We start from the raw sequence: 27,844 nt of genomic DNA, 5'->3' as shown, positions 1-27,844 counted from the left end.
CTGACATAAATTGCTAAGAAAAAATGTTTCCAATCTAGTAACTTACACATGAAAATAAATGGCCCAGGCCTAGAATGGACATGTTCTCACAATGTAGTTAAATCAAAATAGAACTAAGTAATTCTTATGCCTTGCAATGAAAAATAAGGGCCAGTTTTAAGTTTGTAAGCTTTTAAGAAAAAAAACAAAAAGCTTCCAAACTTTGCAAATGTAAAAATTAAACAAATTGTTACAGAGTACCTGCTGTGTTACTTACCTTTCTGTTAAGTATACATTTTCTTCAATAAGGTCAAAATAACAAGGCATTTTCCCTTGCCTGGCACATTCCTTCCAACGCTGTGGGTCCCTGAAGTCATCCATAACACATAGTGGACCAACCAATCCTGAACCAGAGGGAAACATTTCCAATTGCTCTACCTCCACTCTCACTTTTTTCCTCTCCTGCATATCAGAATCACTTTCTGAGTCACTTTCCAATTCCTGCCGTCTTTTCTTCGGAGGTCCTCGATCTTTCATATCACCCTTTTCCAGGTTCTTTGGAGGAACTTTCTTTTCATTTATAATTGAAAGGTCCTTAATGGAATTGCTACTTATTTCATGTGCTTGCACAGATCCTTTTTCTTTATGAAGGTGTACAAGAAATTTACCAGACTGATTGGAAAAATGAGGTCTGCGAGGATCATCCCAGTTTTCCTCATCTTCTTCATGGTCATTTGTTAAAGAATCTGGTATATGTCCTTGTACTCTATCATATGTAATCCCAGAAGGTCTACTGGCCAATCTTGGATCCCAATAGCCATTGCCTTGCCAGTAATTATGTGTACTACCACGGTACTGTTCTGCATTTTGCTGATAGTTGTAAACAGCATATACTCCATAGCTGCTATCAGGCTGCTGGTAAGTGGTACTGGGTTTTTCTGGTTGAGAAAAATCCCAACCCAGATTGCCAAGGTCTTCTGCTGAATGGAAACCATCCACTCTAGAGAAATCCCCTGAGGAAGAAAAATTATCTGAATCTGCTTTTCCCAATCTACTGTCTGGTCTATTGGGAAAATTATTTTGTTGCCGAGATTTCATTAAGACACCTTCAAAACCATCAGAAGAATAAACTGGTAGTTCTTCTTGCTGCCTTAAGATGGGTTTAGTTATGATCAATGACTCTTTAGATGCCGTTCTTTCTTCTATACTTTTCAGACTAATTGTATCAGATACAACTTCTGCCTGACTTGTACTATCAACCCCATCACTCTGAGGCTGAACAGCTTGTAGATCAAGATTCTCCATCTGTTTTCTGCTTGGCTCCATAAAAGGAATTTCTGGACTTTTATCTGCTCCTTTAGGAAGAGAGAATTTCTCAGTTTGAGAACAATTTTTGCTCATCATTCCCTCAAATCTTTCTTCATAAGATTTGCCTGATTCTGGTCTGTCATCTTCCCAATGGTCAGAATAGTGCCTATTAACTTGGCTACTCTGAGATGAACAAGGACTGATTTCTTCCGTAGGCAGAGTAGAATTCTTTGGCACAACAACAACAGATTGGAGACGGTTCCTTGGAATACTGCTGTCATCAGAATCTGTATCCTCTGAATCACTTTCATCACTTGTGCTATGTGAAGAATCAGAATAATCACCATGAATGGGAGAAACAAACTCTGATGCATTGCCACTACTATCACATTTAGGGGTATGAGCAATACTATCTCCTCCTTCTACAGTTCCACTCCTATCACAAGATGACAAAAGAGACTCCGAAATAAATATGTTTCTACTTCCTTCTTGTTTGTTAAATGACTCTTCTGTGAATACAGCAACTCTCTCTCTTCCACTAGTAAGTGTAACATTTGCTTGCTCTTGTACCTCCTCCTCTGTTTCTGAACATTCCATAGGCAGGCCACTGTTATGTCTACTCTTCCAGGATACAATTCTTTTCCCTTTTTCAGGATTTGTTTGCTGTTCATCCAATTCTATAATTTCTATTCCTGTTTTTTTGATAAATTCTGTGCTTTGGTTTTGTAGGACAGTATCCAAACCAAGAGGTAATCTCCCTTCTGTGTTTTCATTAATAGGTGGATTGTTAACTTTGATTCCTAATGTAAGGCTACACACAGAACCACCAGTTGAACTTCCTACAGGCGAATTTGAATCACAAGGTTTAGTTGACTTTACCCTGTTTTGTTCAGGTTCTTCAGCTGTGGGCTGTAATGAATGAAGATTCTTGCAGCTTTTATTGTCACTTATTACTGACTGTAACTCTGAATCTTGGATCATAAAACTGTTTGGAATAACCTTCATAATTGGAGGCTCAATATTTTCAGTTTCAAGTTGATACAAATGAGGGCTACTGTCATCTAAAGTATTACAAGAGTCCAAATCTTTGGTTTTACAGTAAGAAACTTTCAAATCAACTGATTCTTTAACTGTTTTAGAATAATCTAAAGTTATAGTTGGAAAAGATCCAAGTTTATCTTGTGAAGGTGAAGGATCCATTTCCTTAAGTGAGCTATTTAACTCACTGTGCTGTATAGAAGAATCATCTAAATCCTTTTCTTTAGACCTATTTATACTTTGAAATCCATTTGATGGTAATACGCATGATTTATTAGTTTTTATCAAAGGAGATACCTCTGATCTATTTATACTATCATCCGAAGATGTAAAAATATCCTCAGTTTTAGAGACACAGAAAGTTGCTAAGTCAGATATCTCCCCAGGAGATCCATTTATATCTAATTCTGTGGGACAATAAGTTCTTAAATGATCAAGTTTCCCTTTAGATAAAGTGTCTACTTCCTTAATACTATCATGGCTATCATTTTCCAAAAGTTCAGGCTTGAAAATAGAAGATTCACCTAGCTTTTTAAAAGTAGGTGAATCATTTAATTGATGTGCTGAAGATGGAGATATAGTTTTATCTCTTTCAGGAATTTTTACAACCATTCTTAATTCATTAGATTTCGAACAAGTAGTCTGTAAATTTAAAGAATGAGACTGATGTTTAATTTCCTCAGTTGATTCTATACAACAGAAAGAACTTTTAATTTTATCAGGCTTTTGTGGATTCTTCCAAGGAACAGACTTATTACGGGAAGCATTACTATCATGTTTGGAATAAGATGCACCCCTCCGACATCCCACCTCATTAGGGGGAGAGCAACATCTTTTCATTAATTCATTTTCTGAAGTCCTTTTTGATTCTCTTTCTGGTTTTGAGGAATATTTTCCTCTTTTCTCTGCATCCATGTGGAAGGATTCAATTTTGTTGTCCCGATCAGATTTAGAGTAAGTTGATGTCCTTGAGTCTCTGTAAAATGAAGAATGAGAAGATGTACGTCTAGAGTCACTAGACCTGGAATAGATCTTCTTGTATTCCTCTTCTGAATCAGAGCTTTCTCTCATCCTATTATCTGCATAGGAACGGGAATATCGTGGCCTCTCTCTATAAGGGGAGCTCCTATGATACCTTCGTTCAGACTCATAATAATGTGAGCGTTCTGACCGGGAATAAGAACTAGTTCTAGATCCTCTGTCAGATCTAGAACGAGACCTACTTCTCCTTCTCTCTCTCTCTGATCTAGAACGGGAAGACAAATATCGAGAATCTCGATCTAGTTTTGAATAACTAAAATGCTTGTCATCTCTCTCAGTTTTAGACCTTGAAGATTTCCCTAAATCTTCACCTTTTAAAGTAACTAAGTTCTTTTTTGAATCTCTTTCCTTTTCCACACTTGCTGAATTCTTTAAATCATGTGACCGTTGACTTGAGGAAGTCTGTACAGAATCTTCATCTGATTCTGAACCAAGAAACATGCCTTCAGATTGTGAAAATTTCTTTTTAGTACTTGTTTTTTTAGAACACAGAGAACTCTTTGAACTATCTGGAGTTTCTTCTTCTTTCCCAATATGGGAATCTTCTTTTAGTGGAGATATATCCACTTTCTCAGACACATTCTGAGATACTATATCTATTAGTTCAGAAGAACATGTATCTTGTTTAGTGTCCAATTCTAAAGATTCTATATTTAAAGACTCTTTTGACGCTCTAATTGCTACATCTATTGGTGGGGATTGTAAGGATGTCCCCACTGGTACTGATGTTGGTATTTGTGGCAAGGCTGTTGTTACTGATATTGGTGCTGGTGGTGATGGTGTTCTAACTTGTAGAGCTAAGGGTGGTGGAGGGGGTGACTGTGGTGGTGACTCTGCCACTACTGACTCTGTTACTACTGGTGATGGTATTATGGAAAGAGGTGGTGATGTTGCTACTGATGTGACAGCAGTTACTAGAGGCTTAGATGTAACATGAAGCAAATGTTTCTTAAAATGAATTTTGCCCAATTCCACCTTTGGTTTTGGTGGGGAAGATTCTTCTGTAATAGCTGAAGTATCTCCAGGGTCCATTTTAATTTTGGGAACAAAATCTGCTTGAAGGGGAATAGCTGGGGAGTTTGGAGTGTCATTTTGCTTATCATTTCCAAGTGCAGTTAGAAACCTGTTTTGTAAAGTTTTCTTTGTAAGGCTGAAGCTGAATGAAACCTTCTGTCGCCCTTGCTCCTCCAGGTTCACCTTTGTCTTGGTGCCTTTAGGCAGAAATCGACTAGATGCAACACCTTTGAACATTGGACCTTTGATGAAACCCATTTTCTGCACATTTTCAATCTTTCCCTGTATTGAACAAAAACAAGTAGTCATTACTACAACAGTTCCTTTAAACTGGGCTGCTTGAGGTGAATTTTCAATGGACGGTGAACAAAAACCCAAAAGCCTTTTAATGTTTGAGAAAATGACTTTCTTAATTATTGTGAGAATTATGATTAAATGCATACTTTTTTTTACATCATACAATTAAGAGTTATAAAATCCTGGAAAACCACTACTTTAGGGGAACTCTGGAGAATTGGGTAAAAGAGAACAACATGAGGAAGTAGGTAGAATTGATGAGGGCTCCCTCTAGTGAGGAAAACTTGCAAAAGGTACAACAGGAGTGAGAGCTTAGATACAGGAAAGAGATGAAGGTAGCTTGGCTGCTAATTCTAGGAGGGAGTTCTAGGGGATGACAGTGCTACAGACAATAGGCCCAGATGTTAGCATAAGTGGAGAAGGCAAGTTTCTGTTTTCCTTAGAAAATCTGAAAAGGGTAGCATGCTTTCTCAGAAACAACAGGGTAGAGGGAGAAGCAGAAACTTGTATACCATATAGAAAAGAAAACACTAGAAGAACCAAGTAGGAGAACAGATCACATGATCACAGGTTCAGAGCTTGAAAGTATTTTAGAGGTTATCCAGTTCAACCCTTCATTTTATAGATGAGGAAACTGAGGCTCAAGAGGTTAAGTGACTTGCCCAAGGTTGCACAGGTAGTACATAGCAGAAACAGGATTCAAACCCAAGGGTACAAGTAGGCCAAGTACTGAGGTATAGAGAGAGAAGAAAGGGGTAACAAGCCATGGCTCCAAGGAACTTGACAAGTGGAATTTCCTGCACCTCACAACAAAATTCTATTCATTCTAACCTTGAAATTCGCCCGAGAAAATGAAGCCAAAATGATGGCATTTCAAAAGTTTTATCACAAATATTCCTCAGGATCTACTTCACAGAAAAAAGCAAAAAGTTAAGTCAAGTAAAATCCTTTTTAAATTATGATTAATGCAATTAAAATAAAACTATCAAGACCCAAAGCTAGTTAATACAATAAATCAGAAAAGGGTTACTTTCCCTCTGAGATAAACCATAATATACATTTTATTGGATCTTAAAGAGATAATCTAATTCAATACCTTCATTTTACAGGGAGAGAAAAACTGAAATCCAGGAATTTTCCCTGGGTGCCATAACTGGCACTGGCAGCCACAACTACAACCAGACTTCCTAAAGGACCTAATCAAGTGTTCTTCCCATTTTCATTATGGTGGCTTCATTTGTGTACCAAAAAAAAAAAAGACAATCTTAAAGACTGCCCCAAATTGCACCGACTGGTAATACAACTCTTGAAAGAAAACAAATGTGGGGAAACTATAATAACTTTGGTGCTCCATCTTTCTGTGTTTTTTAACAATCTTGTTCATTTCCTTAAGACCTAATGTATTTCCTCTTTACCTGTGAATGCTCATTTGCCTAATCACAAATAAATTTATAAAGACAGCAAGCCCTAGACAGTTTCTGACATTGCTTTATTATGCCAGTTTATCCCCATATTCATTTTCATAGGACTATTTAATAATTTTATATCAATGCTAATAATTGAGAAGAAAATAAAAGATCAGAATCCCTGAGATCTAAGCATTACTGAAAGATCAAGGTAAAACTAGGCAAAATTATCCTTCATTTATGTTAAATCCACAGCAATTCCTTATAAAAGTAGGTTTATTTTTGCAGCCTGTGTCCAAATTTAATTGGATACTAAAATACAATAGCAAGCCTATCCACAAACCTAAAAAAAGTGAATCAACTGTACGTACCTCATTTTCTTCTTCTCTATTGTAATCCAGCCAAGAACACATGTAAAAGAAAACAGAAAAAAAACAGTCTTTTAAATATTTGAGACTTTTTAGAAACTGAAGTAGGCAATGCTTGAGTTGTTTATTATTCCCTTTTACCCTAGAGGACTACACAAGAAACATAGTTTTGAAATGTGCAATCTAAATAGAACATGCCTCTGTTCTAATCATGATTTAAAATCTATTACTTTGAAATATTTCTGTGAAACTTGATGCCATGACAATGTACAGAAGATTACATTCTACACAATTAAGCACATAGTACACCAGAGACCTTATCACTATTTGGTCTATTTGACCTATCACTGAATATAAATACCAACCACTAAACCAATGAAAAATCTTTCGTCAGTCTAAAACAATTGCAAGTGTAGGTATCATGTGTTTTTAATAATATATTGCTGTACCAACTACAAATTTTCATTTAAGTATTAAACATGCTTTGGTATTAACAATCTTGTCCATTCAATAACTAATTAAGCACACTGTGTGAGACAAGGAAATTATTATACAGTTCCTCCAAGAGCTTACAATGTATGCTAGGAAAATTGGAAGAAACTTGGTATAGACCGACATCTCACACTGTATATACACCAAGATAAGATCAAAATGGATAAATGATTTAGACAAAAGGGAGATTCATAAATAGATTAGAGGACCATGGGAAAATGTACCTATCAGATTTATGGATACAGAATAACCAAACAACAGCAGATTTCAGGAAGCAAAATAAATAATTTTGATTACATGAAATTAAAAGGCTTTTGCACAAATAAAACTAATGCAACCAAAATTAGAAGGGAAATAGCAAACTGGGAAAAAATTTTGCAAGAAATATCTTTGATAAAGGTCTCATTCCTCAAATATATGTGGAACTAGATCAAATTTATAAAAAATAAAAGCCATTATCCAAATGATAAATTGTGAAAGGATATGAACAGGTGATTCTCTAAAGAAGAAACCAAAACTGTCATATGAAAAAAAGTCCTAATTTACTACTGATTGGAAATGCAAATTTTAGCAACTCTGAAACACCAAATCACAACTGTCAAATTGGCTAACCTGGCCAAAAAGAAAATGACAGATTCTGGAAGGAATGTGCAACAATTGGGACATCAATCTACTGCTGTTGGGAAATGAGAATTAGTCCAATCATTCTGGAAAACACTTTGGTTATAAAATTTTGCATACCCTTTGACCCAGCAATACTATTTGATGTTGTCAGGTATGTCTGACTCCTCATGATCCCATTTGGAGTTTTCTTGGCAAAGACATTGAAGTGATTTGCCACTTCCTTCTCCAACTCATTTTACAGATTAGAAAACTGAGGTAAATAAGGTTGTTAGCAAGTATCTAAGGTCAGATTTGGCCCTCCTGACTACTGGGTCAACATTCTATACACTGTGCCACATAGCAGCAATACTACTACTGGATTAAAAAAAGGGGGAGGAAAGGACATATTTATGCAAAAATATTCACAGAAGTTATTTTTGTAGTGACAAAAATTTAAAAATCAAAGGGATATCCATCAAATGAAGAATGGCTGAACAAGCTGTGGTATACATGATTGTGATGGAATAATACTGTTATAAGAAGTGATAATCCAGATGCTTTCAGAAAAACTTGGAAAGAATTATATGATCTCAAGTAAAGTGAAGTAAGAACCATAACATTGCACATAATAAAAGGAGTACTTTACACATGATCAACGTAACTTAGCTCCTCTGATCAAGACAATTCCAAAGGACCCATGATGAAAATTACCCACCTACAGAAAGAGGTGATAAACTAAAGGCAGATTTCAGTATACTTTTAATTTTTTAATTATTATTTGTGTTTTCATTTTCAACAGGGCTAATATGTTCATGTTTTGCATGACCTCATAAGTATAATTAAAATCAAAGTGCTTGCTTTGTCCAAGGGGGAAGAGAATTAGAATTCAAAAATTTAAATACTAATAATTAAAAATTTCATGTGACTGGGAAATAATTTAAGAAAATAAAGATAAGTTTTTAAAAAGTTTACAATGTAGTTACCTAGGTTAGACACTGTAAAACATTTTATTGCACTACTAATAATAGAAGAAATTATATAAAATCATAATAAACAGCAATGGAAAATTAAAGCAAACTTTTCTGAGTTTTTAAGAAGTAACAGGATATCATTTTCTTCCCAAAAACTCCTTTTCTTAGGTTACCTCATATATTACCAATAAGATTTTCTCCTACCTCTCTAACTGCTGTCCTTTTTGGACACTTCCAGTATCTGTTGGCTCCTCCTCTTTCTATTGTCTCTTCTCTTCACATTTTTTCTTTTAGTGAACCTCACTGGTTTCAATTATCACTTTTATGCAGATCACTTAAATCACTATCAGGGTTCTGTTAGCATAACTGTTTGCTAAAGATGCTTTTTAGAATATTGTATCATCACCATATAAAGGAGCATTAAGATCCTGAGCTGACAAGGACTTTAGAGCTAAATGAAGCTTTGCTGCAGAGAGCACATTTCCTTCTATCTTGGCCTAGTCAGCACCCTTAGCATCCTATCTCCAAGTCACCTCTCTCCTGAGACTATCAGACTCACATTTCCAACTAATACTTGCAGAGATAAGGGATCAATTCTCTTGTGAATGGGTCAATCCAGTCTTTGGTTAATATACTGTGGGTTGAAATAATTTATTGTTCTGTCCATCAACTGAAATTGTCCAAAGTGCAAGAATTTCTAATTATTCATCTACTTCAGATATCTAATTCAGGAGTTCTTAACCATTTTGTGCATTTCCCAGGGTCCTTCTTAATGTTAGTATCTTTTGGGACAGCTAGGTGGCGAAGTGGATAGAGCACCAGCCAGGAGTCAGGAGGACCTGAGTTCAAATCTATGTTCAAATATTTAATAATTACTTAGCTGTGTGATCTTGGGCACATCACTTAACCCCATTGCCTTGCAAAAAAAAATGTTAGTTATCTTCTGAAATTATTTCCAATTGATCCTGTGTACACTGTTGTTTGCATATTGTCTCCTTCATTCAACTGTAAGGTATTTGAGACAAAGAATGGACTTTTTGTCTATCTTTGTATCTCTATCACCAGCATACTAGGAACTTAATAAATGCTAGTTAACTGGATTAATCTTTTCATAAGCCCCCCCCCCCACATCTGAAGGTCTTTGAAATTTATTGCATGACTACTTTGGCACTTAACTCCTTCAATATTTACTGAACATTGATCAAATTGAAGACCTAATGTAAGAAAAATACAAAGAATGAAATATATGCTACCATTGCAGAGATTTTAAGTCTAATAAATGTAAAACTAAATCTAATACAATGAAAAAGTTTGAAGTGAAATAAGCAGTACAAACTTTGGAGGGAGAAGGGAAAAAACACTCTTGCTGTACATTTATCATTTTATGTGTAGCTGCTTATCTTTATCAAGTAAACCAAGTTTTAAAACAATTTCTTAAAGTTAAATAAATTAAATTATAGAAGTCAGTAAAACCCAGTTTCAAAATTCTGGTAATAAGAGGAAGTAGAGATTCTAACAAGAAGACAAATTTTACCTCACTGTGTATACTGAAACATGTTAGGAAAAAATCTGTAACTCTGGGTAGGTATACCATGACTCTGAATAAGTATAATAAATATACTTTATAAAAAAAGAAACACAATCAGTGTAGGGAAGGCAGGTAAAGTAGCAATGTGGGTTACAACAGTAGAGTCAGTCTTATATATAGAGTAAAGTAACCAGACCAGGGAAATATAATGGAGAAAGGAAACAATTCTTCTTTATCATTATATTATACTACAAACCACCTGGAAGAAATAACAAATAGATGAAAAGTGTTGGAAAAGAGATCATAGCCTCAGTAGAGAGACAATAAAGCAAAGATAGGGACTTCATTTATTCAAACATTTGTTGGAATTCTCTGCCAAAAATAGAACAAGTTAAAGGGCATTTACAGAGACAGTATTATGTGCTAGGAACTGTACCAAATGCTGGGGATTATAAAGAAAGGTGAAACGTAGATCCTGCCTTCAAGGAACTTATAGCTAACAGTGAGGACAATGTATAAACAACTACATACATTCACACAACTGGAGATAATTGTGGAGGGCATATATAAATAAAATAGGATTAAATAATAATAAAATAAAAGAGGATTAGAGTCTAAATTTGCCTTGATAGTTTTTATGTATTTTATGTTGTCTACAGTTATTTTAAAAGAAATTTCTCTATCTCTTCCTGTTAGGTTTAATTGATCATATGTAGAAATGTTGATTTGAGCAGGAAGTTTTCAGTTGAAGAAAGTAAAGCTATCTAGTCAAATGAAAACAGCTCCAAATCATTATTGATTTAGAGAAATGTGAATTAAATCAACTCTGAGAGACCACCTCATATCTATCATATTGGTTAAGATGACAAAAAAATGAAAATGCTTATTGAAGAGAATGTGGGAAAACTGGGGCATTAATGCTCTGTGGATGGACTTGTGAATGATCTAACCTTTCTGTAGAATTTGCAACTATGCCTAAAGGACTATAAAACTATGCATACCCTTTTATTCCACAAAATCATTACAAGATCTGTATACCAGAGAACTTTAAAAAAAGGGGAAGAGACATGCAGCTTTTTTTGTGGTTGCAAAGAAATGAAAAATGAGGGATACCCATCAACTGGGAAATAGTTGAACAACTGTGATATATTAGTGTGATGGAGTACTATTGTTCTGTCAGAAACCATGAGCAGCCAGACTTTAGAAAAGCCTGGGAAGACTTGCCTGAACTGAAGCTGAGAGAAGTGAGTAGAACCAAGAGAACATTGTACACATTAACTGTAATTCAGTGATCAAGGCCAATCCTGAGACCTGTTATTGGAAAATAACACCCACATCCAGAGAAAAAATTTTCAGAGTCTGAATGCAGAGCAAAACATACCAAATTCCCTTTTTTTTTAAAATTAAATTTATTTTGAATTTTACAATTCCCCCCCAATCTCACTTCTCACTCCCCACCCCAATCCCTAACAGAAGGCAGTCTGTTAGTCTTTACATTGTTTCTATGGTATACATTGATCTCAGTTGAATGTAATGAGAGAGAAATCATAGCCTTAAGAAAAATAAAGTATAAGAGATAGCAAAATTACATCATAAGATAGTATTTTTTTTTAATTAAAGGTAATAGTTTATGGTCTTTGTTCAAACTCCACAATTTTTTCTCAGGATACAGATGGTATTCTCCATGGCAGATATCCCAAAATTGTGTCTGACTGTAGTACTGATGGAATGAGCAAGTCCATTAAGGTCGATCATCACCCCCATGTTGCTGTTAGGGTGTACAATGTTCTTCTGGTTCTGCTCATCTCACTCAGCATCAGTTCATGCAAATCCTTCCAGGCTTCCCTGAATTCTCATCCATCTGGTTTCTAATAGAACAATAGCATCCCATGACATACACATACCAGTTTGTTGTTAAACCATTCCCCAACTGAAGGACATATTCTTTTTTTTCCCTCTTTTTTTTCAGGTTTTTGCAAGGCAAATGGGGTTAAGTGGCTTGCCCAAGGCCACACAGCTAGGTAATTATTAAGTGTCTGAGACCGGATTTGAACCCAGGTACTCCTGACTCCAAGGCCGGTGCTTTATCCATTACGCCACCTAGCCGCCCCTGAAGGACATTTTCTTAACTTCCAATTCTTTGCCACCACAAACAGGGCTGCTATGAATAAAAATAAAGTGATGTTTTACCCTTTTTCATAATCTCTTCAGGGTATAGACCCAGTAATGGTATTGCTGGATCAAAGGGTATGCACATTTTTGTTGCCCTTTGGGCATAGTTCCACATTGCTCTCTAAAAAAGTTGGATGAGTTCACAGCTCCACCAACAATGTATTAGTGTCCCAGATTTCCCACATCGCTTCCAACATTGCTCACTGTCCTTTCTAGTCATACTGGCCAGTCTGAGAGGTGTGAGGTGGTATATCTCAGAGATGCTTTAGTTTGCATTTCTCTAATAAGTAGTGATTTAGAGCAATATGACTATGGATCGCTTTGATTTCTTCAGCTGTAAATTGCCTTTGCATATCCTTTGATCATTTGTCAATTCAGGAATGGCTTTTTTTTTTAATTTGACTCAGTTCTCTGTATATTTTAGAAATGAGTCCTTTGTCAGAAATACTAGTTGTAAAAATTGTTTTCCAATTTATTACTTCTTTTGATCTTGGTTACAGTGGTTTTGTCTGTGCAAAAGCTTTTTAATTTAATATAAGCAAAATTATCTAGTTTGTTTTTAATGATGTTCTCCATCTCTTCCTTGGTCATAAACTACTCCTTGATCTTCTAGTTTGCTTATGATATTGTTTCTTATGTCTAGGTCCTGTATTCATTTTGATCCTATCTTGGTGTGAGGTGTTGGTCTAATCTAAGTTTCTTCCATACTAACTTCCAATTTTCCCCAGTTTTTATCAAAGAGAGAGTTTTTATTCCAAATAGCTGATTACTGTAATCATTTCCTGCTATTGCACCTAGTCTATTCCATTGATCTACCACTCTATTTCTTAGGCAATACCAGACAATTTTGATGACTGATGCTTTATAATATAATTTTAGATCTGGGAGGGCTAAGCCACCTTCTTTTGTATTTTTTTCCCCATTAAATCTGTGGAAATTCTTGGCTTTTTATTTCTCTCAAATTCACTTTTTAAAATTATCTTATTTTTTTCCCTTTCTTTTTCATGGTTTCCCCCCTTAGTTCTAATTCCTCTTTCACAACATGACTAATGTGGAAATGTTAAACATTTCTGTACATGTATAATTTATGCCAGATTGTTTGCTACCATGGGGGGGGGGGAGAAGGGAGTGGTAGAAAAATATACATCTCATAAATGGAAGAATGTTAAAAACAAATCTTTGCAAGTAACTGAAAAAATAAAAGACCAAGTAAAAAAAAAAGGATTAGAAAAGGATTCCTGCAGAAGTCAGGATTTTAGCTGGAACTTGAAGCATGGCAGAAAGAACAAAAAGAAGAGATTAAGAGAGAAGGTATTTCAAGTATGAGGGACAACTAATGAAGATTTCCCAGACGTAAGACATGGATGTGCCTGGTTCACAGTGTATATGGAGAGAGTGAAGTATAAGAAGTCTAAAAAATTAGAAAGGGAAGGAGTTATAAAGAACTTTAAAATCAAGAGGTTTTTGTTTTTTTAATCCTAGTGGTAGCCAGAACCACTGCAGTTTAAATAGGATGAGGGGAAGGGGAATGGTCATACCTATTCCAAGCCCTGGTCTCTCCCAATTGCTCCTAGCTGGTAGCCATCTTCCCAAATGCAATTACTTTTTCTTTCTTTCTTTTTTTTCTTTTTTGGATCTTACAAGGCAATGGTATTAAATAACATGCCCAAAGTTACACAGCTAGATAATTCTTAAGTGCCAAGGCCTCATATGAACTCAGCTCCTCCCCACTCAAACTCAGCTCCTCCCAACTCTAGGGCCAGTGCTCTATCCACTGCACCACCTAGCTTCCCCCTTTGTATTTCTTTAAGTATAAAAATATAAATAAGTTGTCTCACTTGATTTACTACAAGCATGCTAAGAGTAAGGACTGGTGACATTTTTTGTCTTTGTATTCCTTGCACTTAAAGGTGCCTGAAATACAACAGGTGCTTAAAACAGTGAAAATTCAATCTCTAAATCTGACGCTATGATCTTTTCCTTTGAAGCTGACCTTCCCAATCAGACACCTATTGTGCTAATTGGCCAATTTTTTTGATCCACCTTTATTTAATCATAGTAATTGCCTGTGGACTTACCCTAACATAGATGGATGAATGGGGTGAGTTATTGTCACAATGTTATAGTTAAATGCTTCTAAACATACACACAACTTGCTGACAAAAAAAGGGAAACAACAGAAAAGTGAAAGTTTTCTGTGGTTACAGTGTTTCTATGTAAAACAACCTAAGAGATTAGGTCTGTATGTATTCTCCCTGGAACACATTCTTACTATTAGATAATTACTGCTGAAAATAACCTTGGTCCTCAAAAAGTTTTCAAATTCTTGCCCAACAAAAATAAAATTTCCTTCACAAATATTCAACCATAGTGAAATATTCTAATCTAGAATACTGTATTAAGGTATTCTTAGAAAAGATAGAGTACTTCCCACAGAGGCATAATTTCTGAGACTGGATGGAAGTTCATTTCTTTGGAGACATCCATAAAGTTCTAGTAAGATAAAGTATTGAGGAACAAAACTAGTGACAAGAACCAGAAAGAGAGAAGCCAGGCTGCCTAAGTGCAAAAGTATCTTACTCTCCTATTCCCTTCTTTTCCCTTAATATTTCCTCCACTTCTTTAATTCATATAAAGAGGTCCTTGCTAAGGTCAAACTTTTTTTTTAGATTTTTTTTTTGCAAGGCAAATGGGGTTAAGTGGCTTGCCCAAGGCCACACAGTTAGGTAATTATTAAGTGTCTGAGACCGGATTTGAACTCAGGTACTCCTGACTCCAAGGCCGGTGCTTTATCCACTACGCCACCTAGCTGCCCTAAGGTCAAACTTCTACAGGCACTCTCGATTCCACTTCTGCATTCTGCAGCTTAGCTACTACCTCTCCACCTCCAGCATCTCCTTTTTCTATCCTTTTTTGAAAATAGGAAAATTCATTCTGGGTGGCTGTCAAGTTCATAGTTTTTAAAAAACAAATTTTTTTTTTCTTGGAAATGGTAGTTTTAAGGGGAAGGATGTCAGAATTCCAGCAACAAGGCAAATTTAAGAGCCCCCACCCACCTCTTCTAATTTATGATCAATGAGACAGAAGTGGCTCAGAAAGGACCTAACAAGCCCCTAGGTTTTACTATCTGGTCAAATGAGGGCCCAAAGAGAAGTGACTCACTCCAGACACACAGGTAAGTAGCAGAGCAGAGATTGGAGCCCAGATCATCCAACTTCAAATCCAGCACTTTTTCTATTGCACTTGGCTGCCTCTCCTGGATATTACAACTCTGAAGGTGTAAATAAATTTTACAACTTTCCCTTTTGCCAGTTTTAAGTAAACAACAGCATAATGCTATTTTTTCATATACCGATTTTTTTTAAGCAAGGTAGGTCCAAAAGGAATATTAAAAAAAAAAACTATCACTTGGCAGTCTAGAAGCCAGGATTTCCAAACAGGACCAACAAAAGACTTTGAACTTTACCTAAACTATTGCTGAAATTTGGTGTTACTGCTCTACTCTGGGGTCACAGCACAATGTTCTCCAATGGTAAACACTTAGTAAATATTTGTTGCATGAATTTTATTCAATTCCTGAACAACTTTCACCATTATATAATACCAATGTTACTGAGTATATGTAACTGATCCAATACCTCCATGTCTTTAGAGTCTAGCATGCCAACTCTATTATCTTTGATTAACCAAAGAATGACAAAGGGCCTCACATAGTCATTCCAAAGTGAAATTTGGTAGCGAGTCATTTAGGTGAATGGGCACAGACAAGTGGCTTGATTTGATAGGTTTTAAATCTACTGCTTCATGAGAAGGCAAAGAGAATTACTATATACAAAGGCACAACAAAAAAGGGAAGTTGGTGCGCATTGACAATGCTAAAAATCACTACTGTAATGAATCAAAAAAAAAATCAGACTACATTGAAAGAACTTATGTCACATTTTTTACTTGCATTTGATAGCACAAAAGACTGATGTCATCTCTGACCTTAAAAATTAACAATCAGGGGCAGCTAGGTGATGCAGTGGATAGAACAACAGCCCTGGAGTCAGGAGTACCTAATTTCAAATCTGACCTAAGATATTTAATAATTACCTAGCTGTGTGGCCACTTAACCAATGCCTTGCAAAAACCTAAAAAAAAAAAAATGACAATCATAAAAAGAACAACATTACTATGATGAAATAGGGATTACATAGAACCAGGAAAGTAATACATAATGTAAAATGGAAATAAAAATAATCAAAACTAAATGTTGAAAAATAATAATGACCAAGCTTGGCCAGATGTGAGATAGCATGAGTAGTGTGTCATATAACATCAGACTTTTAAAATATGTTGGTTGATTTTATAGAACTTTATTTTCTTTCTTCTTTTTTCATTCTTAATTACAAGTATGACAATCTGGAAGAGATGGAGAGGAATCCAATGAGAAATGTAGGTGATGTTAAAAAGTTCTCAACTAAAAATAACTCAATTAAAAAAAAATGTGTCTGTGTGTGTGGGGGTGTATCACAGGTCTAAATGTTTATCATCAAATTGTAACATGATTCTTCTTTTATTGACATTCAAAAGGTGAGAAGAGACAGTTCCTCCCATAATAACAAATGTGTAAGCTTGCTTTCTAGTTGAACACTGGCAGTACATTTTCCTTTCCCTTTTCCCTACACTCACTGCTTCAATTTTGTCTAGAAAATAAGTATGGTTTCAGTATAGAACAATTAAATTTTTAATAGAATGTGTAGAAATTTCAGAGTACATATTACTGCAAAAACTTCTTAACTGGTATCCCTGCCTCAAGTCTCTGAAAATTAGGTTCAGTGAACAGAGAACTAGGTCTGGAGTCCAAAAGATCTGAAAATAAATGATTCTGGATGAGTCTCTTAACCTCTGCGGTCTGAGTTTCCTCAACTGTAAAATGGGGTTGAAAACAGCACTCAAATCACAGGGTTGTTATGAAATAATATTTATAAAGTACTTAGCATAGTGCCTAGTACAGAGTAGGTGCTTAATAACTGCTCATTTCCTTCCCTCTCTTCAATCTATCCTCCTCACAACTACTAAAGTGATTTTTCTTTTTTTTTTTTAGGGTTTTTTATTTTGTTAAGGCAAATGGGGTTAAGTGGCTTGCCCAAGGCCACACAGCTAGGTAATTATTAAGTGTCTGAGACCGGATTTGAACCCAGGTACTCCTGATTGCAAGGCAGTGCTTTATCCACTAAGCCACCTAGCCGCCCCTAAAGTGATTTTTCTTAAAGCAAAAGTCTGAACATAAACTCACTAGTCAAATTACAAAGGCTTTAATACCTCTAGGGACAATCAACTCCTCTATTGAGCACACTTAAAACCCCTCCCAACTTCACAGCAACTTACTTTTACCATCTTAGACACAATATTTTCTTTCATATACACATCTGGTCAAACAGGCCTTTTTACTGTTCCTCCCACCTGAGATCTTTTTCCTCATTACCTTCAACTCAAAAACTCAAAAAAATCAACTCAAACATTGTTCTCTAAGTCCTTTCCAAGTTCTAGTCAGTTGGTAATGCCTTCACCTTCATTGCTCTCCTCCCCTATTAGTTTTTACAAATTTATTTTGTGTTTGCTTACAAATCTGTATATTATCTCTCCCAGTAGCCTTCAAGCTCTTTGAGGGAAGAGGTTTTTTGTTTTTATCTTTGGCCTATCTTTATGAATTGTCATTAGCAATAAAGGAATCCTCAGCACAGCATGGCCAGGTCAGACCCACTAACCTTTGGTATCCCCCCAAGGTCCTCTTCTCATCTCCCTCTATACTATTTCACTTGAAGGTCTCATTAGTTCCCATGGATTCAATTATCATTTCTAAACTGATGATTCTCAAATTTACCAATCTAGCCCCAATGGCTCTGCTGACTTCCAATCTCCCACCTCTAATTGACTATTGGATATACTGAACTACAATGACCTACAGGTATCTTTAATTCAACACATCTAAAATGTTATCTCTAGCCCAAACCCTCTCCTCCTCCAAACTTTCCTATTACTACTGAAGGTTCCCTTCCATATCCAATCTGTTACAAAAGTTTATCAATTTTAGCAGCTTCTGTGTATGTCTGCCTCTTAATTGCCAACACCTTTGTTCAGGCTCTCATCTGGGCTTTTACAGTAGCCTGCCTGTCACAAGTATACATACACAGACACACACACACAGTCTTCTTATACCTAATACCCCAGTAACACTTATATACTATTCCTTAAACAAGACACTTCATCTCCCACCACCTTCAGGCTTATTAATTAACTGTCCCCCATGCATGGAATTCTCTACCTCCTGGCTGCATTATAATCCTACCTAAAATCTCACCTCTAAGAAGCCTTTCCCAGTCTCCTTAATAATAGTGTGTGATCAGGGGCAGGCTAGGTGGCACAGTGGATAGAGCATCTGCCCTGGAGTCAGGAGTACCTTAGTTCAAATCCGGCCTCAGACACTTAATAATTACCTAGCTGTGTGGCCTTGGGCAAGCCACTTAACCCCATTGCCTTAACAAAAAACTAAAGAGAGAGAGGAGAGAGAGAGAGAGAGATAATAGTGTCAGATCTCTGTTGACTAATATATTTTATCTGTAGGTAACTTTGCATATTATCTCCCCAGTTAGACTGTGAACTCCTTAAGAACAGATACTGTCTTCTGCCTTTCTTTATTTCCCCCATAGCTTAGTACAGTGATTGATATATAGGAGGTGCTCAATGCTTATTGACCAATTGGTTATATAGTAACTATCCCATGTAACCACTCTTACTGCTAAAGTGAATCTAAAGTGAATTTCCATATATATTTAACGAATATCTATGTAAAACCCAGTTTTTTCAGACACCATTAGACGGAATGGACCATGAAAGGCAACATGCTATGGTGAACCCCCTCCCCCACCAGAAGTCAAGAAGACCCAAATTTACCAGTCTAAAAAGTGAATAAGAAATCCAAGGAGAAACAACACAGTGAATAATTTTTCCAGCCTTAGAAATGATTCTTAATAATCAACAATTTGAGGAGTTGCTGAGTTTTATAAAATCTCATTTTGAAACTCAGTAACTGAAGAGCAGGACTGATGATAACAGACAGGATTAACAATTGTCCTGGATCCTCTAAAAAGAAATGATAATGAGAGACTCCAATAAAACTTGTAAAAAATCTTTCTCAGTTTGTGAACCAGCCAAAAACAGATAGATGGTTACATTTGACTTGCGCACCATACAACTACTGCTCTAAAAACTAATAGAAATGGAGGCGGCTAGGTGGTACAGTGGGTAGAGCTACGGCCCTGGAATCAGGAGTACCTGAGTTCAAATATGACCTCAGACACTTAATAATTACCTAGCTGTGTGGCCTGGGGCAAGCCACTTAACCCCACTGTCTTGCAAAAAAACCCCAAACTAATAGAAATGCAGATCAAAATCTGAGATTTTCTCTCAGTCACTTAGATGGCAGGGATAAATGGAAATGGGAATGAAAAAGTGGGATTTAAAGCTGGAGAAGTTGTAGAAAGTTGACCACATTAATACACTTTTTATGAAGTTATCAACTGGTTCAACTGTTCTGGAAAACAATTTAGAATTATGTTAAGAGAATAATATATCCATGAGATATATTTCCCTAGAGATTCCATGTCTGGTAGAGACATTAATGAAATAAGAAAAGTTTGAAGAAACACTAAAATATTTAAAACATTTATAATCACCAATGACCTATAACTGCACTGTAAGATGATTATAAACAATGAGAAAAGTATGAGAAGATTTATACCAAAGCATAATATAAATGGAAAAATCAAAATTGAACATAATGAATGGTTGAAAACACAGAGCTTGGTTCTAAAAAGATAAGATCTCCTCCTTTTTGGCAGGTATGGCAAAATTAGGTCAAATTTGGCTATTATTTTTTAGCTTTCCCGATTCTTCTTTAGATCTTGTTATAAGAAGTTTACATAGAAGGGGGAGGAGATATTGAGAGAAATCAGTGATATAAATATATCAGTACCTGGCAGTCAATATTCTTTATACTCTTTAATATTTTTGTTAACTCACTTCCATTCTATAATTTCACCTAGATATAGCTCTCCATGTCATTAAATCATTTATTGTTCTTAAAAGTGAGTGGTACCTATTCTACTTACAGAAAAAGAATAATAGGACTCTTCATAGTATAGTTTGTGAAGGACAAAGGTATGTTAATGAAAAGTTCAAGTCAGAAGATATTAGTTAATTGAGGGGATTCCAAATTCCATTTAGGCCAAGGGTATAAAACTTATTGTTCCTAGTTTTCTTAAGTTTTCCTTGACCAAATATAAAAAAAAAACAACCAAATATGTACAAATTAAGTTTACTTTATCCAGATGAAATAGGACAATAGCTTCCCCTGATGCTTTGTTTTGATATTTCAATTCTGAACTTTTACTTTTATGTGATATAAAACTGCCTATACATGCCAAATATAGTAAGAGCAAAACTGAAGCAAACAACATTTTTTAAAAAAGAGTAAAAATGTTATCCAACATTTTAACTTTATTTTTTCATAAAAAGCAAGTTATATAACTTCAACTGGAATTACTCCTTTCAAGCTCTATTCCAATTAAAACCAACCTCTGCTCTTTATTAGAAAAGATTAGTTCCTGAAGGTTTCCAATATGCCCAATGAATCATTTAATGAATATTAAAGTTTTCAATCTTCTAATATATTCATCAGCTCAGAAAGTCAGTAGTCTTTTAATTGAAGCTTTTTTAATTATTGTTTTTTGGATTTTTTTTACTTAAGGCAATGGAGTTAAGTGACTTGCCCAAGGTCACACAGCTAAGTAATTATTAAGTGTCTGAGGCCACATTTGAACTCAGGTACTCCTGACTCCTGGGTTGGTGCTCTATTCACTGAGCCACCTAGCTGCCCCTGTTGTTGCATTTTTTAAAACTTACATGGAAAAATGGGTTAAAACTAAAGACAGCATTCACCAAATACTTTGTAGTCAATCAATCAAGTATTTAATAAGCACCTACTAATATGTAACAGATACTATGGCAGATACTGAATATAAATCCAAAGAAAACAATAACTACGCTAAATGAATTTACATTCTAAAGGAGACATAATATGAAAACACATACCATATAAATATAAAATTAATGAATACATAAGTCCATACACACACACACACACACACACACACACACACACACACACGAGCTAAATATAAAGTAAATACTGGTATTTGGGGAAATTAGTAAAAGTTTGAATAGCATCTTAAAGAGAGAAATTGAGCCAGAAGTCAAGCAGGAGGTAAATTTCGAGACAGGAAATGGGAGTAACCATGTGAGTAAGGAGAGTAGGTCAGTTTGTACCATACAATGCAGGAGAGGCAGTAATGCCTTTTGAGATTGTAAATGTAGATTGGGAATATGCTGCACATAGAATTCTTTTTAAAAAAACTGAACGGGGGGGGCAGCTAGATGGCACAGTGGATAAAGCACTAGCCCTAGAGTCAGGAGTACCTGGGTTCAAATCCGGGCTCAGACACTTAATAATTACTTAGTTGTGTGGCCTTGGGCAAGCCACTTAACCCCATTGCCTAGCAAAAACCTAAAAAAAAAAAGGCAGTAGGATGATAATGAGCCAAATGAATACAGGAATCACTGATCAATGTTTAAGGAAAATTATTGTGGCACCATTTACTACAGGAGTAGTTAAAAAAAAAAAAAACCTTGAAGTTAGGAGCTTAATTTTATTAAAATATGGTTGGAATAATCCAGGCAAAAATAAGGGTCTAAACTAAGATGATAGCTTTGTAAATGAATAGAAGGAAGTGGCTGCAAGAGATTTTGTGAAAACAGAAATGAAGGCAAGGGTGGAATCAATGATAGTTTGAAAACTGTAAGATAGAAAGAATGACAGTACCTTCCATAGAATAGAGAATTTTTAAGATAGGAGTGGTTAAGTTCCACTTAAAACATATTGAGTTGGTGGCACAGTGGATAGAGCACTGGCCTTGAAGTCAGAGGGTCCTGAGTTCAAATCCGGCCTCAGACACTTACTAATTATCTAGCTGTGTGACCTTTGGCAAGTCACTTAACCCGATTGCCTAGCAAAAATAAACCTAAAAAAAAAAAACAACCATATTGAGTTAAGGCTGCTCCAGATCTCCAACTTGTAATACAATTGGCAGCTGATGATGAGGCTGAAACCCATGGGAGAGACTGATCTGGGAATCAGTTGCAAAGAGTTGACAGTTTCATGCATTGAAGAGTAATGAGATTACTGGAAAAGAATACAGAGAGAAGAAGGCTCAGAACAGAACCTTAGGGAAGAACTACAGCTGAAGAAGTGTGACATGGATGAGCAGCCAGACTAGACTGAAAAGGAGAATGAAAACCCACAGAGAAAAGGGTTATCTACAGGTTGTTTTCTTGCCAATTATCTCAATGTTCAGCAATGTCAGAGTCAAATCTTATTGGATTCAAAAGAGCTAGCCATGACGTATGAATAATCTAAATTTTCTCCGAGATAACTAACTGTAATATTGAGTAACAGTTTGATTTAGTGGAAAGATCAAGTCAGAAGAAATAGGGATTTTCACCTCATTCTCACTTGTTAGTTGTGACCTCTAACAAGCTTTTGCACAGCTTGATTCCTCACCACTAAGATCAAGAAAATACTTACATTATCTACCTTAGAAGATTGTAATTTTTACATTTAAAAAAGCTATACAGATGTTAACTATTATAGAATTATTCTATTAGCTTTGAATAGTTTGGTTATAGAAGCCTTATGCTGGCTTCACATTATGAAGAGATGGGTAACTCAGCTTTAAAAGAACATACCTTTTGGGCAGCTAGGTGGCGCAGTGGATAAAGCGCCGGCCTTGGAGTCAGGAGTACCTGGGTTCAAATCCAGTCTCAAACACTTAATAATTACCTAGCTGTGTGGCCTTGGGCAAGCCACTTAACCCCATCTGCCTTGCAAAAAGCTTAAAAAAAAATCCATACTTTTCTTTGACTAGGGCAAACCATAATAAGCCTCTATGCTAAAGATATAAATGCTTATTAGTAGATGAGGATTCAAATAAAATTCTACCAGTATTCTAAACAGCTATCACTTAAATACCTAGAACAGTAACAAATACAATTTTTAAAAAATTAAGAAGAAACACATCCAAATGGAAGAAAAAATTTGAGAGGAAAAACAACATAATCCATAAAACAACTTTTTAAAAAATTCACAATAGTAAACTTTGGTCTGCATAGTTCCTTCTCTGGATATAGACAGTATTCTCCATCACAAATCTTTTGTATTGTCTTTGATTATTGTACTGTAGAAATGATCCAAGTCCATCATAATTGATCATCACCCCACATTGCTGTTAGTGCTTATAAAATGTTCTTGTTCTGCTCGCTGATTCCTTAGTAGACACAGAAACCATTTTTTAAAATATTCTGGCCTAATTCTCCCTAAATGGAAGAAACCATTAATGGAGAAGGGAAAAAAAAGCTTGTCTTTCTTTTCCAAACTATAAAAAGGAAAGAAGAGTGTTGGTTACTGAGATAAATCCCAATTTTATTTTCTCCCCATGGTGATCTGATTGAAATGACATTGAATCTTTAACTTTTAGAACTTGGATTTATATTATTAAAACTGTTTTGGGGGGATGGCTAGGTGGCACAGTGGATAGAGCACCGGCCCTAGAGTCAGGAGCACCTGAGTTCAAATCTGGCATAAGGAACTTAATAATTACCTAACTGTGTGGCCTTGGGCAAGCCACTTATAACCCTATTGCCTTGCAAAAACCTAAAAAAAAACCAAACCAAAAACCTATTTTTCCAAAATGAATACTCATTCCTAATAGAATATACATACAAACTGAAGATATCCAACATGTCTTTCATTTGACTTCAATGGATTCATGAGTCAACTTAAATTTCCAAAATAATTTAAGTACCTACTAGGTGCAAGATCCTATGTTAGGCTCTGGAGATACAAAACAAGTAAGAAATAGACTGGGTTCTCAAAGAGCATAATTCCACTAGTAGCAGTAAATACTAAAATAATATCAAAATGGAGAGTGCTCAGATTAAGGGAAGACTGGATGTAGGAACAAGCAGCAGAACTGAGCATCCAAAAAGAAGAGAAGGGGATATTCCAGGCATATGAGAGATAGATGGGATGACTATTTACATTAAACTAAATCACTTTGCATAGAATGTAAAACCTGACTGTAACTTGAAATAAATTTGGAAAGGCAGTCAGACTTAGCCATATTGTGCAGAGTGTTAAATGATAAACTAAGAAGTTCATATTTATACTAGAGGGATCAGATTTTTGAAAGTAGGAATACCTCTGTGACATGAGTACCTTCTCCACATCATCATCTCTTTCTACTCAAAATATCTCCTTGTGATTCCATAAATCTCCTATAGAAGATTTACTTCAGTCACTGAAGGCCTTCCATTTATTTATTTTACTATTGCCAAAGGCAACATTCTGACTATTTAATGTTCTTACTACTCATTGAAGAGTTATACACAGACAAACAAAATTATGGATTAAAATTCAGTAGGTTTCCCATCTAAATTCTTGTCAAATCAAGGCAATATAATTCCTGTATCAGTACATTTGCTAGCCTTCAGGAAACTTTCCATATGGGTTTCTCAAAGCGGTTTCCCAATTGGCCAACACTTTCACTATCTCTTCTATGCTTCACTTGATACTGAAACCTAAACTATAAAGAAGTCCTGAAGAAAGCAATTTCTAGTTTCATGTATGTAGGTAAACTTTTACTAAGAACTTTTATTAATGTCTCAACTTTTGCACAGGCCAGCAGGTGAAAGCAGATTTCCCTAGTCAAATATTTTATCAAGAAGGTTTTTGTTTTATTTACAACTACGAAACATAACTGAAGATACACAAATTCTGCCTTTCTCTTTCCACTAATAAGGATATTGATACATATAAACAACATTCAACCAAAAACTTTTATAAGAATCTAATTTTACTGGTGAAAATGTTTTTACAAATTTTGATGGCAGAGAAATTCTTTAAATAAACATCATAAAACTACTGACTTAAAGATGGTTTGCTGTGCAAAGATTTCATAAGTATTTGTCTGGCAAACAGAAAAGTTTTTCTGGCATTTTCAGTATCATTTGTTTATAATTCTAAATGAATCGTAGTCTTAAAATGTATAGTGTATGGCAACACTGGAAATTGAAGAATTAAATTGAAAGCTACGTTATTATTAGGCTAGTCCAGAGAACAGATAAGAAAATGCACTTCCCTTGTTTCACTGAACAAGTAGGAGACTACAGGTAAAGAAAACTGCATTATATTGATAGACTGGGTTGATGTGGATAGTGTTACTGAATTACCCTTCAATTCTTAAAAAAAAATTTCTGCCCATCAATTGGGGAATGGCTAAACAAGTTGTGGCACATGAATACTATGGAATATAATAGTCCTATAAGAAATCATAAATGGTTGGACTCTAGAGAAGCATGGAATGAGTTACAGGATCTGATGCTGAGCAAAGGCAGCAGAACCAAGAAAACCATGTACCCATTAACAATAACATTGTGAGATGATCAACCTTGATGGAAGCAGCATCCCTCAGCAGTCCAGAGAGCTTGGAAAATCATATTAGACTGACTATGGACAATGCTATCCCTATCCAGAAGAAGAAAAGAAAAACAAAAAAAAAAAATCAACCCTTCAAAATCTAATGAACACTTTATAAAAATTCTTTTATGTATCTCTTACCCATAATCCTACTTCCTCATATGAAAATGACTAATCTGTAAGCATGTTTATCAAAAACATATATTTACAATATTAACCTGACTGTTTGCCTCTGAGGGGAAGGGGATGGGAAGGGAAGGTAGAAGGAAATTTTCTAAGTTAAAAATATACAGGTGCATATGAATGAAAAAATAAATAAAGATGCTACTCAAAAAAATTTGTTAAAGATTTCTGGAAAGAAGAATGTACCTTCAGACATTAAAGTTACTTGAGTGGTAAAGTTTTTTTAAAAAGAACCTTTGTAGGTGCAGCTAGGTGGCGCAGTGGATAGAGCACCGGCCCTGGAGTCAGAAGTACCTGAGTTCAAATCCAGCCTCAGACACACTTAATAATTACTTAGCTGTGTGATCCTGGGCAAGCCACTTAACCCCATTTGCCTTACAAAAAAAAAATTTTGTTGAAAAAGAACTGATAAAACTAAGTCTGTCTAATAAAACAGTAATTTAAATCAAATTAAACTTCACTTGTTCAAAAACCATTTCAGTTTGACTCTGGAACCCCACAAGACTAATGTTTATAATTAGGTTTTGCAGTAACATATTAAAATTACTTAAACTCAAGTTCAGTAATGGTTGGGGAATGACCCAAAGGAGAACTGAATGAAGAGTAAACATTTGCAATATAAAGATTAAATCACATATGAATGATCATGAACCATATTACATGTTTAATAAACCATATATGTTTACAAAGTTTTTATGTTAGAGGAAAAAATTCATACTGAATAAATTCTCTAAGATAAATTTATTATATCTTAACCCTAGCAATGATTCAAATTATCAAGAAAGTTACCTATACAATATTAGCCTTTTAAAAAATGCTTGTCTATCCTCTAAAAATCTACTGTGAAGATAAAGTAATTTTTACCTTTCTAAAATTCAAAAATTGAAAAGAATTCATATTCTATTTATATTAAAAATTCAAAGGGGGCAGCTAGATGGCGTAGTAGATAAAGCACCGGCCCTGGAGTCAGGAGTACCTGGGTTCAAATCCAGTCTCAGACACTTAATAATTACCTAGCTGTGTGGCCTTGGGCAAACCACTTAACCCCCCCTTTGCCTTGCAAAAACCTAAAAAAAAAATTCAAACTAGAACTCAGATTATAATTAAAATAGAAAGACCCTTGGTCCTCATATTGTTGAGACTATCCTTAAAAGCCCCCTTTAAAAAACAAATATTTTATATTAAGTGAACTACATTTTTAGATCTTTGAGGGCATGAGACATATAATAAAATTATAATAACTGTAAAAAACAAATGATCACATATTGGGTTGCTATGTGGAGATCTTTTAAGCAGGCAGTAAAGAAAAGGAGGCTCAGAATAGAGACCAGGATCCCCAAAGTGGTAAAAAGTATTAAGTCCACCCAATAGTTATCAGTTAAGTGTTTCTATTTTTCTTTCACCTCAATATCTCCCCACACATAAAAAACACACCATACTAATTGTTCCTTGTCCATCTCCTCTGTATCAACAAACATAGTATCAAGAGGCATACTGCAAATGCTTAATGCTTGCTGAATTAACACCAAAATTTTAGCTAAGAAAAAAGGTTAATGAATACTTTTTATTGCTTTTAAATTAGTACTTAATTGTATCCTTTACCCTAAAGTAAATAAATATGAGCCAGAAAAATCATGCTACTTAGGAAGTAGAATGTCATCCTCCAACAGTCAATCAAAATAGATTAGAAAATAAGCTCTAACATTCCAGGGCCTGAGTGAGATGATCAGATACTCATTACCATCTTTTCCCTGGTACTTCAAAGTAATAAAGGCAATTTAAGGCCCTGAAAGTTGTTGCATTCCTAT

At 35.3% G+C, this 27,844-nt stretch overlaps 1 protein-coding gene across 4 annotated transcripts in view; it reads right to left on the bottom strand.

Annotated features, from left to right (window-relative positions):
* Positions 1-15,300, bottom strand: part of SETD2 (SET domain containing 2, histone lysine methyltransferase) — a 118,113-nt gene extending 102,813 nt beyond the window's left edge. For 3 of the 4 annotated variants that reach the window (XR_012470887.1, XR_012470888.1, XM_074197734.1), the window contains exon 1: positions 257-15,300. Coding sequence is in view for 2 of the 4 variants with exons in the window: in XM_074197734.1 (XP_074053835.1) it covers positions 257-4,821 (4,565 nt within the window). In the remaining 2 variants the exon portion in view is untranslated. The remainder of the gene's footprint in view (positions 1-256) is intronic. The other variant, XM_074197733.1, reaches the window with a different exon arrangement.
* Positions 15,301-27,844: the final 12,544 nt, after the last annotated feature.

The sequence above is a fragment of the Macrotis lagotis genome, chromosome 8, assembly GCF_037893015.1.
Source record: "Macrotis lagotis isolate mMagLag1 chromosome 8, bilby.v1.9.chrom.fasta, whole genome shotgun sequence".
Taxonomy (NCBI): Eukaryota; Metazoa; Chordata; class Mammalia; order Peramelemorphia; family Peramelidae; genus Macrotis; species Macrotis lagotis.
The sequence above is the reverse complement of the archived record's forward strand: the minus strand, read 5'-3'. Positions and strand labels throughout refer to the sequence as shown.